The sequence below is a fragment of the Nyctibius grandis genome, chromosome 19 (genome assembly GCF_013368605.1).
Source record: "Nyctibius grandis isolate bNycGra1 chromosome 19, bNycGra1.pri, whole genome shotgun sequence".
Lineage (NCBI taxonomy): Eukaryota > Metazoa > Chordata > Aves > Nyctibiiformes > Nyctibiidae > Nyctibius > Nyctibius grandis.
Window position 1 is genome coordinate 956496 of NC_090676.1, and position 16340 is coordinate 972835.

At 49.2% G+C, this 16340-nt stretch overlaps 1 protein-coding gene across 2 annotated transcripts; it reads right to left on the reverse strand.

Moving 5' to 3' along the window:
- Positions 1-1598: 1598 nt before the first annotated feature.
- TPX2 (TPX2 microtubule nucleation factor) lies at positions 1599-16273 on the reverse strand. 2 transcript variants are annotated; one of them, XM_068416068.1, is made up of 18 exons: positions 16224-16273; positions 15958-16138; positions 10520-10672; positions 10120-10245; positions 9813-9933; positions 9139-9270; positions 8324-8446; positions 7750-7883; positions 7278-7435; positions 6711-6882; positions 6426-6564; positions 5376-5592; positions 5052-5150; positions 4154-4330; positions 3875-4021; positions 3222-3333; positions 2378-2544; positions 1599-1983 (listed from the first exon to the last, which is right to left on the reverse strand). In XM_068416068.1, the coding sequence occupies exons 3-18, from the start codon at positions 10620-10622 to the stop codon at positions 1873-1875; spliced, it is 2238 nt and encodes a 745-aa protein (XP_068272169.1). In that variant the 5' UTR covers positions 10623-10672; positions 15958-16138; positions 16224-16273; the 3' UTR covers positions 1599-1872. The 2 variants fall into 2 exon arrangements, with proteins under 2 accessions (XP_068272169.1, XP_068272168.1); XM_068416067.1 differs by having other exon boundaries at positions 2378-2565.
- Between the last annotated feature and the right edge of the window lie 67 nt (positions 16274-16340).

Sequence of the window (16340 nt, forward strand, 5' to 3'; positions counted from 1 at the left end):
TCCAGTGCCCTGGGTGACTCTGGAGAGCTCTGCCCAGCGCCGACCCCCTCGCAGGGCATGGCAGCCCGAGGCTCCCTCTCACTCAGTTTGCAGTGTATGAGGAATATAAGCGGCCGTGGTTGGGGGCAGAGGTAATATCTTTTATTAGACCCAATGAGACCATTGGGAAAAACCTGACAAGCCGTCAGGCATACAAACCCTTGCTCAGGTCTGCAGCAGAGGCCATGTAGGGCTGTCACGGAAATCCAGCTGCTCCGTCCTTCAGGGATCGATCTCTGCTGCAGCTCAGCACCCTTGGTACCTTGCTTGCCTTCACGTTCTTCCCCAGCCCTTCATCATCCAGGCTTTCCCCTGACTCACCAGAGATACTTGCTGCTCCTGGGGAGCTGGTGCTCAAGGCTGCAGCAGAAGTTTCCTTGGCTGCACATTCGAGGTCCTGCCACGTCCCCCATCCAGCAGATCGTATGGAAAAGCTCCAGCACAACAGAAACAAGGAGGAAAAGCTCAAACTTTGGCAAAAAGGAGCCCTGTCTCTCAGCTCCCTCTTTGGAAGGGCCAAGCTCTGACAGGGTCATTCATCCTTTAGCACCAACGTGCTCCCACAAAGCCCCTTGCTCTCCAGCTCCTCAGTTCCTCTCTAACTGCATCCTACCTTTACTTTTTTTAAAAGAATCCTTATGCTTTCAGTGGGAGTGATTTTTCCTCTCTTTTAACCCAAGCATAAGCAGCTTGATGCTAGGGCTCTTTGAGGCACTGACGTTCAGTACATCCACACAAAACCCTTGCTCACCGCTGGCTGCAGACATCCAAATTCAGAGGAAATGGAAGCAGACATTTGCCGTAGCCCCTAAGACACAGTTTGTTCTACCTGGACACATTAATAGTTTCCCACGTCTTCCTCTGCTCACACCAGCAGCGAGCAGCCCAGCTCAGCTGCCATCCCAGCCCTGCTTTGCAAGCCCCTTTTCAGCTCAGGAAGCAGCACCACGCGACTGCCTGTGTTAGCAGAATGGGTAACAACCAGACCACAGTGCCAAGGTAAGAAATCATTCCTAGTAAATTTTAGTCTAAATTTGATCACCTCTTCACAATGCTGGAAGATTTGTTCTCCAGCACGGTTTATATTTAGTTCTGCTAGCCACGCTGGACTGGCTAGGAGACGATGTGTCTTTAGCCAAGAGAACTGCGCTGGCAGCAGCCAGGGAGGCAGCTCGCAGCAAGTCATTTGCCAGTTAAGTGGTTCCCCAAATAGAATGAGTTCAGCTATAAAACAGCAGAAGGTTTAATGCTCTAACATACCCAGGGAACTACTTTAAAGTGTAGGCAAGATCCATATTAGCACTCATCTAAATGTCCACAAGAAATGTCAGACCTGCAATATGCTGCCTTGCAGAAGCGTCACATTACTTAATTCAAGCTTAATATGTACTAAAAGTCTAAGAAACAGACACTTGAAACCAATACTTAGAGGTACAAAGACAAGGCAGCTCTTCCAGATGTGCACATCCCTGTATGTTCACCGAGTGCCCTTTACCCAAACCTCTCCTGCAGGAAAGGGATTCAGCCCACTAGCAGAGAGCAAACAGATTAGGGGTTTTTATTTAGTTCGGGTACACAATATTTGTATACAATATCAAAACTGGGTTTAGTCTTTAGAGAACAAGGTGTCAGGATGTGAAGCAAGGATGTGGAGACCATATGGCACTGCCTGTCTGCCGTGCCTCAGGTGGAGTTAAACTACTCAATGTAACAACAGTGGAACCAAGCGTAGGAGTTAGGACTGAGCAGTCACGTAAAAACAACTGCTCCCTCTCTGCCTACAAGAGGGCGGAGAGGGATGGGGCCTCCCTCCTACTATCACGTGGATGCACATCAGCACCGGAATCTATCTGAGAAGTTGGGAGACTTGGGCATAGTCAGCGGCTGATCACTGGGCTTCACTTCTACGCTGCGGTATTTGCGTATTGGGTTTGCCTTGTGAACCTGTAAAAGAAAAAAATCAAGGACAAAATGAAGCAAATTGTTGGAGTTATGATGAAGCTGAACCTTAAGGCGAGCCATGGGTGGGCTGAAGGCAGGTGACTGTCCACAAGACTGGAGGGAGCCACCAGGGACACACAAGGCACGCTTTGGGGTTGTGGATTTGAGAGATCATCCTGCTCCAATGACTACATGTGTACAGCTCCGAAAACACTCATCTCAGAGCTGCCTTTTTTTTTTTAAAGACCAGTTGTAAAGTTAATGAGGAGTCAGTTTGCAACAGGGAAACTGGAAAAGACAGTCTTAATGCAGCTCAACATTGACATTAGCTCATTTAGCACATTCACACATCCCTTTGGGTTACCTTACAGCCCCCAATCAGAAATAGCTCACTTACCATTTCTTGTCTTAGCTTAGCAACTTCTTCCTTTTCACGCTCCTCTTGTTCCTGTCTGACCTGCTCCTGATGCCTCTCCCTTCTGGCTTCTATATCTGCCAGTCGTTTTTCAAATTCTTGCCGCTCTTTAGCTCTTTTTTCTGTCGCCAGTTCGAAGCTTTCAGGAACTACAGAACCAGAAAGGCTCTCTAAGTTTAGAAATAAAGGAGACAACATTGGTGCAAAGACAGTCAGGCAAAGCAGAGCAGTACTAGTGTCAAATGGAAGCCTCCCTCTGGAGCGCTTCCCCTTGGGAGGGTGGTTAGTAGATACCTCCAGACTTCAGGGAAAGAGAAAACCTTATGCCCCAATGTGAGAGGTGTTAACGTAGGCGCTACCCCATCATGGGTGTTCTCACAGGAGAGAGTAAGCACACAATTGTTAGTACAAACAAGTCTTTGGCTGGTTCTCTACCTTACAAAGCTGAGTCTACCCTACGCTGGAGATGCCTTCACCTCATGAAAAATGGGAGGAGAAGACTGACAGGCCCCGCAGCAATGCCAGCTGTCCCCACAGGGAGCTCCTTGCATACTAGCTGCCCTCATCCCGAGCTAGCACACATCAATCATCTGCCAGTTGTAGCAGAGCTGGTGAATACAGCTGCCATGTTAGTGCAGGACAGGGGGGCGGCGGAGAGGAAACTCCCCCGCTCCCCGGGGACACGAGCTGTTAGGGAATTAGTTCATTAAGTGCACAGCACTATTGGCTGTGCTGATAAAGAGGCAACAGCCAGTCTAAACATTATTTAATTGCATCAGTTCTGAGCTACCAGCCAAGCCTGTGTAGCAAGTACTTGTAACTGCACCTGATAACAGCTTATTTTCCCTTTTAGGCACAAAGGGCTCCTGGTACACCACCGTGTTGGGACGAGCTTTAAAACACGCCGCCTCTTTCTGCCTTTTCAGGTCTTCTTTAAGCTGCAAGAGAGGAGAGCCTGTCAAGCACCAGGCATAACAAAAAGACCATCTCCTTGCCCCCCACCCCAGACTTCAGCACTCCCAACACCAGAAAAGCCAGTTTGACTTAGATCAAATCATTTGCATAGAAAATTATATTAAAGCTAAAAAGCTGTGTCACTTGTTGCCTCCCAGTTACTTTTGCCAAAAATCACCTGAAGAAAGTTTCAGGTGTCCACTGCAGATTTCACATGAGAAAAGCAGTATATTACTTATATGTCAATAAGGCCCCAAGCCCAGAGATGGTCAAAGGGATCCAGCTGCACGTAGTTGTTACTTAGAAAATACCCCACAGCCATTCATGCAGTTGTGGTAAATCCCCATCACTTCCCAAAATGGGAGAAAAACAACCCCAATCTACCAATCCTTAACCCACAGCACAAGTCTCATGCCAAGGACACAATAATTCATTGGTCAAACTCAGATCCTGATTCAACCCAAGCAGGACACTTTCTGAAGTCGATCACCACTCTGGTCCTGCCTGTTGTCCTTTTCACCCTACCTGCTGCTTCCAGTTCTGCAGCTTGGCAGCTCCCCGTTCATCGACCTGCAGACTGAACGGTTCAGGCTGAGTTGGGTTTTTGACCTTCTTTTCTGGCAGGTTAACATGGTCAAAGTAAGGCAGAGGTAGTGCTTTGAACTTCGGCACCTGGAAGAAACAACTTGAAATATTTCTTGCCCTTTCCTTAAAGGCACAAAGCTTTGGAAGTTTAACAGCCAAGAGCAAGAGGCACATCTTTTTACTTCAGGAATGGAATCCAAGGTAGCTTCTTGTTCTTACCTCTTCCTTCTGCAATTCTTCTATTTTTTTCTCTTTTTGGATTTGCCGCTCTCTGTCACGGGCATCGAAAGAGAAGGGGCAAACTTCCACGTGCCTCTGCTCTGGCACTTTCGGTTTGAAGGGCACTCCATAATGTGGCACAGGGTTAGCTCTGATCACGGGGACCACCTCTTTTTCCTAAAGGGATATTAGTGTTAGCATCTGACACAGCACCAGATTTTTGTAGAAAGACTACAGCTCCTGCCCAACAAAGCCATGAATCCTGGGGTTCCTTTAATAAGAGTCACAATAGGGTCAAGCAAACACTCTGGACACTGCAAAAATTAGTAATCCAAAAAGTACCAATTTACAGGCATCCTGAACCACAGGCAAGCTCTTCCTCTTTCCAAACCACTACCAGTTCTAGTACTCATCCAAATTAGACGGTAATTATTTAGCGCCCTCTTCACAAGAGGGAAAGGAGGAAAGCCATGATGCATTTTGAATCCTACTCCCCACTTCCAGGGATCTAAAGTGACTGCAGGGAGAAGGAAGGTCCTGTGCAATATCTGCCCTTCTCAACGACAGAACAGGGAAGGGCAATACCCTTTAGAAATCTAAGCCATTGACTTTCCTCATCCATAGCAGCAACACCTCAGAAACCCTGGTCAGTGCCCTCGTGTTTAAATTATTTCCTCTTGTAGGAGAATTCAGCTTCTGTAAAATGAGTAGCAGCAATTAGATCATTAGAAGGGAATGACCCAGAGAAAGGGGACTGCTTGAGGAACTGCCTAACAGGAGGGAAGGGGCTAACCAAACCAGACCATCACACCCAGCTGGCAGAGGTACAGCGGGCTGGCCGAGGCAGTCACCGTGGTGGGACCCGAAGGCTTGGCTACAGCCCATCCACAACAGTTACCTTTTCTTCCTCTCTGACAGGCACTCGGGTTCTGCTTTTCAAGGTGAAGGTTGGAGACTTTGGGACTGTAACAGGAAGCACTTTCTTCTCTGGAACACCCTGTTGAGAAGAGCCAGTAAGGAGTTACTCAAGCCTAAGTGCCAAGAAAAGGTGCTACAGAGAAACACCCCGACACAGCACGGTACCTACTTGTTGCAGTTCTCACCTAATGACAGACCATGTCTACTGAAGATTATTAAATACAAAATGCAACAGAGCCACGGACATTTTGAAGCTAATCGCCACCTCAGTTCTAATACCCAGTCTGGGGATTACTAGACTTACCACAATGTCCTCCAGGATTTTTGTTGGACATGGCCTGGAATGGAATTCAAAGTGCTCTTCCTCCTGCTGCTTCTTGTTCTCACGCTCCTGAATCCTTTTTTCTATTTCCAAGTCGAAGCCAATGGGTTGTGTGAGTTCCTTCACAGGGGGTTTCTTGGGCAGGAGTGGGCCACCCTCAAAGATTTTGTGATCGAGTTCTCGTGCTTTGAATTTGTACCTAACACAGGAAAGACAGAGATAGTCACTGATATATTGCACATGGCCAGATGCAGCTTCTAGCAAACCACAGAATCAGTCAGGCTGGAAGAGCCCTCTGGGCTCATCGAGTCCAACCACTGCCCTGACACCACCATGGCAACTAGACCATGGCACTAAGAGCCATGTCTAGTCTTTTCTTAAACCCCTCCAGAGATGGTGACTCCACCACCTCCCTGGGCAGCCCCTTCCAATGGCTAATGACCCTTGCTGAGAAGAAATGCTTCCTAATGTCCAACCTGAACCTCCCCTGGCGAAGCTTGAGGCTGTGTCCTCTTGTCCTATTGCTGGTTGCCTGGGAGAAGAGGCCGACTCAAATGGCTTCTCTCACAGCATAAAAGAGCAATAGTCAGGTACAGAAGTAGTTGTGCCACACACATGTTACACATAGTGTGCAGTTCTAGTTTGCAGCTCCTCCTTTGCTTTAGAAACAGCAAGATGTTAAGGCACACCTTATGGAATCTTTCTTGGAAATCCAAAACTTTGTCTCCAGGGGAGTTCTGAAGTGCACACAGGCTGTACTGCTACACTGGGTTTGCTCTGCTAATCGTAAGCTGTACTCAACCCAAGATCAGCTCTCCTAAGAGCACTTTCTTAAAATGAATTGGCTACTTTTCACATCCCTACAATCAGAGCCATAAGATTATGCTCGTGCTCAAAGAATCTGAATGTTTTTATGCTACTCCTTCTTTTATGCAAAAAGGGTATTCCCAAGAAGTGATATTTTGGCAGCTGAAAACATATTTCCAGTGTGTACAATTCTCTCTTGGAGGACCATAGTAAACCTTCACTTACTGTTGAATTTTCTCCATTTCCTCTGCTTCTAACTCTGCTGTAGTTTTGCAGGTGGCAGGTCTGAAGCGCTGCTTTGTCATAAGCACTGGTGTTTTAGGGTTTGTAAGCCGAGCCTTCACCAACTTTCCTGAAACTGAGCCTACAAATTCAAGTCACAGAGACTAGTAGTTACTGGCAAGGCTCGCAACAGATGCAGACTGCTTGTTCAGTAGTCAAAGCATAGTTCGTGCTCTACCACCATCTCTGTGGGCAGCCTCCTGGCTGGACATAGCCAGGACTGCTCACCTTCATCAGATTTCCTGCTCCTCAAGTGGTAACGAGAGGGTGTACGTTTCTGGAATGCTTCTACCTGCTCAGCAAGGGACACGTATTCTGATGTGGTTTCTTCGAGTTTTCTTTTGTTTCCTTGGGACAGATTGAAAGGTTTGGGGATAGTGGGTCCCTTTGGCATTCGCCCCTGGAGACAAAAAAACTGCAGTCATTATGGCTGTTTAACAGCAGGATGACATTTCCTTTCCCCACTGACTCACAGTATCTGTCCCTTCCTCTTACTGAAAAGAAGGTAACACTTAACATTAGACATAAGTCTTAACTGCCTGAACATGCACAAGCTGGTCACACCGAGAGACCGTGTGAACTGGGAGATTAAAGCATGAAGTGTAATGACCAGAAGATCTGACATTAAAGGGTCTTGTGGCAATGCAGATATGCAGTGAGCTAACAGTTACGTTTGCACAACGCTTGCCTCTCCTATGGTAACCCTCTTCGTGGGTTACCAGCAACACATGTGTTGCAAAAGCAGAAAGAAAGTGATGTCAAGAATTAGTCAGCTGGCAATACTCTGGTTCTCACCGGAGAAGGAGGATGCTTCCTCAGCACTGCTGCAAAATCCAGCTCCTTGTACTCATCTGCGGGCTGGCTTTCCACGTGCTGTTTAACTCTATTCTCTGTGCAGAAGTGGAAGTCAATTGGCTTTGTTACTTGACCAACAGTTCTCTTCACGGGTTGTCCTAAGGACAAAGAACATGTAAGGTGTGGAAGCCTTTTGGATTGGGGTGAGGGGAGGACTGGGGGCCAGGGGAAGCATTTAATTTCTAATAACTTGAACAGTTTTTAGAGAACTCATCCATAACCTTTCAAAACATGACAAAAACTGAACAAACCTGTTTCCAGGCAGTTTAGGGGCTGATCTACGTTAAAAGCCACCTACTCCTCATGCTCATTACAAAATCTAGAATGTTTTCAAAGGTACTTGTACAGCTCTATGCAGCACTCTCCAGCTGAGCCCAGTACAGCTTCAATTTGCAATTCAGCTAGAGCCCACCTGCTCCAGCAATAGCTGCTTTCAGAGACTCCTCGTTCTTCTTCCGCAGCTCCATAACCTCCCGCTGCAATTGCTGCATCTTTTCCAGCTCCTGTTCCTCTGAACTCTTCAGCTTGCCAGAAGGATTGGTCCTCCTGCAGAAGCATGTTAAAGACTGAGATATGCCTTCCTGCTTCACTGGTTGTCAGCATGATGTTAGTGCAAGGAACACGCTTATCTCTGACTTCATCACAGGAACATCACTCGTTATAAAAGTATACTCTTTAGAAAAGATCTGTTTGGATTCTGTTTGCTCAAGAAAGCTTGCAGCTAACTGCTATTCTGCACACCCATTTGCTGTATGCATGCTTCATCCATTAGCAAGAACAACTTTGTCCTCACATTAAAAGCCAAAGCTTTCCTTTGCACGGGTTCAGCTGGTGAAGTACCTTTCATCCTAATATTGTTGCCTTGATCCAGTGTTTACTAAATGTGACACCGTCACATGCTAAGTTGAAGCTGAAAACACTCTAGCCAGGGCTGTCACCTAAATCAACTGTGATTAGCAAAGACAAGTCACAAGAAAGCCACGTACTTTAACATTGTTGGCGTGGAGGGCACGGTCAGTTTGCTTTTCCCTCTCCCTGGGGAGAGGTCAGGATTCTGCTGGGGCTCTCTCTTCGTGGATACTTCTGCCAGCTTCTCTCTGCTGCTAGAACTAAGGTAACAAGTAGTTATGGCAAAACCATTCCAATTAACTGTGCTCTAAATGAAAGATCACCTGCAGTTCTCACCACCATGCATAACACCCCAACACCTGGTGAGTTCTAAGGTATGCCAGGCTGGCCTTACCTCACCACAGGCCCAGGCACAGAGCGTCTAGTTTTCCCTGGTACTCTACGGCTGTAGAAGGGAAGAGGAATTACTGAGTTTTTGGAACTCGGGCTTTCCCCGAGGATGTAGGTGTGCTGTAGTTCATCTAGGTACAGCAGTGTTCAAAGGATCACAACTCCATTTCCTGACCTCAAGCTTATCACCACATGATATCTTAGTGGTTAAGCTAATTTGAGAAATATTTCAGCTGCAGCTCTTTCAATAGCTTATGACTGCCTGATGACTTCCTAATGAACAAGTTCAGACAAATTTAAAGCTAGCTGACAGACACCGAGTATGGAATAAGAAGCTTAAGAAACCCAAGCTTATTTCATTCACATCTCCACCTCCACACTACATTTCCTTCAGGTCTTACAGCCATTTCTTCTTGTTTATGAAACCAGTATCAGGACTCAGGTTTCGGTCACCTCCTCCTAACCTTCCTGTGAGAACCCTCTCAGCCAAGTGGAAATCCTTTCCAAAGGAACAGTTGTATCCCCCTTCCCAGCCCCAAATCAAAGGACTTTGGTGACGTACATTCTCATTTTCTTCAGGGGTGGAACCCCTTCCTTATTAACCGAGGCATTAGCATTTCTCTCCGCTTTGATTCTAGCTGGCTGTTTGCGTTGTGGTGTTTTTCTCTGCTTCGTAGCCTGTCTTCTGCCCGCTCTAGAGTAGAACAGAAAATGGCTGTTAAGTTTTCCCCCAGCTCTAAAGACACACAATCTGTATAACACTTTTTAAGTCAGTGCATCACCGAACTCCAACACGCCCCCTATGCATATTGTATGTTTAACACAACAATCCAAATACAGCATGAATTATTTAACAATCCATAAACTTAATATTCTTATATGAGCATACAGAGCCCCTTGCATTCAGATCAAGAACGAGTTCTGCCCAGCTCAGGCAGATATAAACAAAGAAACTTTATATGTCACTCCAGTTTCAGATATCCTCACATTCCAGAAGCTCCTAGTGCTACCGAGTCTCATCTGACAAGTATGTGAGACACTGCATCACATTTCCACCCCCAGAGATCGTCCCTCCAGCTTAGCAAGCAGATCAGCTGTCCCTGTACACGATCCCTGTGCTGGAGAACTTCTTGGGCCATCCTATGGGTCTGAACAGAGCTGCATCTCCTGAGAGCAAGCAACCTGCTTAGTTACACTGTCATCAATCTTCATGCAAACTGAATACAAGTATTTCACCTTTGAGAGGCCTCTGCAGGAGCTGCAGCTCTCCAGCTTGTCAGGGATCCAACAATATTCTGAGGAACTGCTTTGGCCTGAGCACATTCTGCTTCACCATCCTCTTCACCGTGGCTTTCACCTGAGAACAGTGACAGATGTCAACTCATACATATACATACGCACAGAACGCTGAAGTGAAACCATGTCAGACCTTGATAGACAACAGTATATGAAGATGGTCCCACAAAAGCCAGACAGAGGCCTTTTTTTGCCAGTTAAAAGCAGGTAAAATATATTCTCTCCCTCCCATCCCATGCCAGCTTACTCATTGTTACTTCTTGTGATGCGACAGAAGACAGAATAATATCAGGCTTTGAAAAAGCAGGGCTGTTCTGCGAGACCTCTGCCAGATTTTCTGCAGGAGGGACATTCTCCAGATTGGCTTTTTGGTCTGTGAGGAAAGAGGGACTTTCACTACACATGCTATGCTAGGAACTTTGAACAATACCTCAGAATCTCATTATGATGTTAACAAAGTAATCTGTCAAGTTACAGGTGACAATCAAAGTTTAAATACAAAACCAAAACAAAACAAACCCACGCTCGATGAATGATGCAGTTAACAACATGACTAATCCCCTGGCACAGAAGCCAGGCCCAAAGCAAGCGTCACGCCAAGCCCTCACCCAAAGAGAAAACAAACCAAGGAGTGGGAAGCAACTTACCAAACCAGGAGTCTGCATTGTGGACATCGTCATCGCTCAGCGTCGCAAAGTTGATGCAAGGGTTGGGGACGTCAAAGGAATAGCGAGATTCTGGGCGAGACATCTTCACCTTCAGGCTGTCCCCACCAGTCCTCTGCTTGCACTGCTACGGTCCTTTAGACAACAAGCATCAGGTTATACCAAACCCAGTGCAGGTGTCAGCTAAACCATTCCCCACCTCTCTTCCTCTGCATGGGTTCCAGTGATAGACGCTGGGGACAACCTTTGGTACATTTTCCTGTCTTGTAACTCACAGCCTTTGGGCAGAATGTCTCACATGAAATGCAGTTTTTTATTCTACTGCTGATTGGCAAAGCTAAGGAGATTTTACCACTGTTGACATTTGCAGGTTCAAAACTATAAAAGTGATCAAGTTTTGAAGGTTTTCTTTGTACCTGTAGGTGCTAGAAGAGCTACAAACAAGAACTAATGACACAAGTTCTTGTGCTCTTCTACAGAGTAAGTTGATTTCCAAAGCAGGAAGAGTTCTGTAGAGCATTGTTACTAGGCAAAAAGTAGGAAGGAGGGCAGCGTAGGGTCCTTGCCACATTCCACGGCACTACCCAGATGCTGGCCAGGCTGTAAACAAACCAAGCACCGTGACGCTGTCAAGAACAGTCCCTGCAGTTAATTAGTGGAGCACTGACAGCAGGAGGAGTCCCTGTGTCAACAGGTGATATGAAACTCAACGGAACAAGAATAAAGCCAGCGACAAAGTTACAAAGCCTTAAACTGCACCAAAACCTTTTTGCAAAGGTGTTTTTGTGCTTTCATGATGCCTCGCACAGCTGCAGGGCAAAGCCCATGAGGATGTTATAAAACACTCCCCGAGGAAATCACCTGAACTTTGCTTTTATGAGTCCAACCAATTCTAAAGCAGCACATTCTTAATCCACAAAGCCTCAGACCTAAACCATCTGCCTAGGCAGACCACACAGAGCTCAGCCCAGACAGCGAGCTCCATAAATAAGAAAATGTTCAAATCAAAGCAGCATTTAGGAGGTACCACCACTGCGCACAATCACCAGCCCTCCCTCCTGAAGATGGCTGCACCGAGAAGCCTTCGCTCCCCAGCACAGAATTGGGATAGTTAATGGGAAGAATGTCATTAGAGAAGCGTCAGCTACTGTGAAGATGTCGGGGTAGGACCCAGAGCAGGCAAACAGCAGAATCAGAGCCAAAACCAACATGTAACCGAGCTCAAGACACGGCTGGAATCGAATGCTTTCCTACCGCCCTTAATCAAGATAGAGTTTCTGTCAACGCTATCCACTTTTTTAAAAATCAAATGCGTCATCTGCATTCTCCCCTCACCCTCCCCACTCAGTCCACCCAGCCGGAGCTCCGGGCATCGTGTTTCACAGCTACTTGTGCCACTGCTACGCTGCTGCTGTTTCCAGCTTTTTACAGTGTAAAGTCCATATTCTTTCACGGCGTCAGCACCCCCCTCGCCGAGCTCACCGCAGCCCCCTGCTCTCTCCCCCTCCCAGATAGTCAGTCATGAAAAAGAAGGGAGTGCATCAATGCCACGGTTTCATACACCAAGTTTCTTCAAAGAGCCAGTGGGGAGGTGAAAGTTATCGTGACCAAACTCCTGAGGGTCCGTTTCAGTCAGAAGAACTCACGGCATCTGCTTTTCAAATCCCTTTTCAAATCCCCACGTATCCTCCGAGCCCTGCGCAGAACAGGATTTACTGTGAGGCAGCAGCTCGCTGAAAGGCATCTCGCTCCTCCACCCGCCGACTCAGCTTGGGACTGAGCTCCCGCCAGCTCGGAACGCTGCGGTGATTTATCACGCCGAGATGCCCACTGCAACGCTTCTGCGGTGGAAACAGGCTCAGCCAAGCTCAGTCCGAAGCCTTGAGGCATCTGAAAACACCCCATCATGATCTGCATGGCAGAACCACAATTATCTCAATCTTTTCTTTAAAGACAGGAGGCAAAATTCTTTCTCCCCACTGTGGCACTCTTCCCCCAGAAGTGAGGTGCAGAAATCTCATTAATAGACACATTACCTAATTAGCAGGCACTGTGTGCATTTACCAGACTGTGGTTACAGACACGCTGTAATCCTACATAACAATGGCATGGATTTAAAGCGTAACCCTGCTCTCCTCCACCTCCATCCCCTTCTGTGTGTTCTCAGCGAGCCAGCACCCCGTTCTCCAGGATCAGCTTTCACCTGCTTCGCAGAGAGCTGCTCACACCACCGCTGCTGTGAGAAAGGAGGGAGATCCGGCCCTCTCGCTTTCAGAAATAGCCCAAATTCCTTCAATAAAAGTGACCAACTAACTAAAACCTTCACTCTCCTCCTAGGTCCACTCCCCTCGCACACCCACAGCCCCAGACGGTTTCTGCACAGAGCAGCCCAGCTCTATCCACCAAGAGGAACAGACGTGGAGTTTCTCTGCCCATCAGGTTTCTTCTGAGTAGCTACACTTTGGCATGTTCCGGAAGAGTGCCTTGGCCTGGTTGAGATTAGTTAGCTTTGAAAAGGGATTAAGCTAAATTGGAACAAGCATTCCTATCCCAGAATAAGACTGATCCAACAGCAAATGCAATAGGTATTTTGGAATAACTTCACACCTCGCTCTCATCCAAATTAGCTTCAAAATGCTGACATGATCCCATCACAGATGTGCCCAGTGTCTTTTTCTCAATGTAGCTGTTAATTTCCTGCCAAAAACATTTAGGCCAGACAAGGCTGGAGAGGAGTAACTCCAACAAGACCTACACAGCATCAGCCTATCTGCAGTACATGAAACTCTGCACCAAGTACATCGTAAGGGAGCACTTCACAACTGCAACCTAACCAAAAGAACCTCTTATTTTTAGGGCAGCAACCCAGCACGGACTGCTGGTCATCAGGCAATGCAGTAACAGCACCCACTGCCTGGGAGGATGGACCCTCCGAGCTGTACGAGCCTTTGAGAGAGGAAGCAGAGTTCCAAGATGAGAAATTAGAGGTCAGAAGGAGAGAGAACGGGGGAGTTTAGATTTGGGGGAGCAGCAAGGGATGGACAGGAGGGTGCAGAGAAGATCTGCTCTTTCTTGCCATCTTGTAATGTAATTAGATAAGGTGTTATCTCGAGTTGACCAGGGGCTTATCACAATACACCACTGGAGCTTCATAAGCTACAGATGTTACATACTCTAAACCTTGCCAGGATTGGCGAGGGGAAAAAATAGTACCAGACACACAGAAAGGATATTCCGAGTTACATCAGCAGCTAAATCTGAAGCCAGTTGATCCACGTGCCTCAAAACCCAAGATGGACAATCAGGAATGAGCAAGAGAAGCTTCCCCGAGCCCGAGGAAGCTGCAGGCCATGTGCTGCAGGAATTCCAGTGCCTTCTGCTGGGCACTCAGCACCCACTGCCACGTGAACACGGGATACTGCACTAACCAAGCGACTTCGCTTAATTCAGGCTGGCAGCTGCTTTATTCTCCTACAACCCAAAGCTTTCCATCCCTTTTATAAGGACAATAATCCAGACAAAGTTCCCAGATGTTTTTCAAGGGCTAATATGTAAATTGGACCATTACAAAGAGCTGGGAACCGCCTCTCCAGAGATACAGCCCTGTCACCACAGCCTGGTAGGAAGCTATCCCACCACAACGCAGCCGGGTGAACTCCTTCCACACAACGCCAGCAACCACTCACAGAAGTCATCCTTGCTTTTCCCTGAGTGGCCTTAAGTAAATTTTAACAAATTCTGGATCTGCAGAGCCTCCTTCCTCTCAGATGCTCCTCACTCAAAGCTCAAGCCTGCTTTTCCACAGCGCAGAATCACACCGAATTCACCATCCTGGGTGCAGAGCAGAGGCGACGCTGCCGTTCCACCACACAATACTCAAACCGGGACACAAAGCCTTTGACTCTACACAGGTGAGCGAGGAGCACACAGAGCTCCGCAGACCTCCCCGACCTGCCAGCAGTAGCCTGCAGCAAAAGGAGGAGCGAGGTTGTCGTGGGATCCCCACAGGTTTTAGAAAATATGAAGATGGGACATTCTAAGAAGAGCTATTCACGGAAAAGTCAATTATTTTTAGCCAGTATAACCTCAACGTATTGTTTGATAAGTTAAAGCTCCTCTAGTTTAAAAAAAAGTGCTCTATAAAAATAGCTAACTTAATACCTTTGCTGTTGCTTAAGCCATGTTTCACCTGGTTTCCTTCCCTCCTTCTCCTAGGAAGCAGGAGTTGGTTTGAGAAGAAATAACATCGGTTTTTGTGGCTCCCAGATTAAGACGCACCCTTCAGGTTTCGGTGTGAAGGAACGGTTAACGACACAGCACGGCGGGCAGCCTGGCCCGCGGGGGCATCAGCCTCACGTCAGGTTTTGTGGCTGTTCACACACCCTACGACGTTATTGTACTCCCGGGGCAGCTACACCGTCGCGAGGCTTATTTCGGTACCGCGAACCCACCCGAAGTGGGGGAGCCCCCCGCCACGGCGGCTACGAGGGGCCGGGGCCGTGTTACCGATACCTGGGCTCGGAGCAGGCCCAGGCGTATCCCTCACAGCCAGAGAGACCCTACCGGATCACGGGGGAGGGCTAGGGCCCAGGCCGCCGTTACCGGACGGCGTCTTCCAGGGAAGGGGGGAAGGTGAGGCGACGCCTAGAGCCCGCTCGCGGCGGATGGGCCCGCCCGGTAACCCCCACCCCGCGCCACTCACCTCAGCGCCGCAGCCGCCCCGCGCGGCGCCTCTGCCCGCCGCCGTTAACGGATTTCAAACGGAGCTCGTCGGTCCGAACCAACCAATCAACGCCCAGGGCACGCCCTCGCTGCGTGCCGATTGGGTGAGCCCGCCAGAAGAGCAGAGGACCCGGATGAGCAAACCCCGCCCAGTCGCTCTTTGCCCGCAAAGTCTGACGGGAAATGCAGTGCCCGAGCGCACAGCACAACGGACAGCGGCCACAGGCGAACCACAACTCCCACAAGGCACAGCGCGGGGCGCAGCGACCAATCAGGTGAGGCAACGCCTTGAGTATTGTTCGGAGGCGGCCTATCAGCTGCCGGTAGGCGGGTCCCGCGGGCAGGGCCCAGGAGCTGAGGCAGCCGGGTGTGCCGCGCCGCCCGGGCAGGAGCGAACGGCAACCGGGGCTTGGTACCGCGGCAGTACCTCACGCGGTCGCTGAAGCGTCTGCCTTGCGGCTTTGAGTAAGCACGTAGCGGGCCTCTGGCTCTCTCCCGCCTCGGGTGTCCCCGATCGAGCACAGCCGGCCTGCCCGCGCTCCCAGAGCCCTGCCCGCCTTCTCCTGCTGCCGGCTCTTCCTCACCGGAGCAGCTCCTGACCCAGGGAAGGCGGCTCCCAGCAGCCACCCCTTCTTCCAGTGAGTACAGCCAGGCTCCCTGCTGCTGCGGGAAAGTGCCCTTCAGGCAACATTACCTACCCCACATCCTGCATAAAACTCCCCGTAGCAGCTAGGAAGCCAGACGGTGGGCTCTGCTAACGGGAGGGCTCTGCCGACGGGAGGGCCGGCCCACGCTGCTACAGCTGCCTGCCGCCGCCTCTACACTGCCCGCATCAGCCTTCCCCTCACAGCCCCGCCGGGGGCGCAGGCTCCCGGAGCGCTGTAGAGACACAAAAAAAACCCCCCACGTTCATCCCGCACTGCTGCGAGGGGACTGGCGGCCGTGGCAGCGGGCTCTACCGCACCTGCGTGGCGTGACGGGGGCGGAGACCGGGGCCGCCGCGGCCTAGGCTGCCCACGGGCCTGGCGGCGCCTCCACAACCGACCGGGGGCGCCAGAGCTCCGCCCTCCGCCCGGCACCT

Excerpts from the sequence above, each read along its gene's own strand:
- TPX2 (XM_068416067.1), bottom strand. The coding sequence starts at position 10,622 with ATGTCTCGCCCAGAATCTCGCTATTCCTTTGACGTCCCCAACCCTTGC. Across the intron at positions 5,151-5,375 it reads AAATCCTGGAGGACATTGTG|GGTGTTCCAGAGAAGAAAGT; the intron begins GTAAGTCTAGTA and ends TCTTCTCAACAG. Across the intron at positions 3,334-3,874 it reads TGCAGAACTGGAAGCAGCAG|CTTAAAGAAGACCTGAAAAG; the intron begins GTAGGGTGAAAA and ends CCTCTCTTGCAG.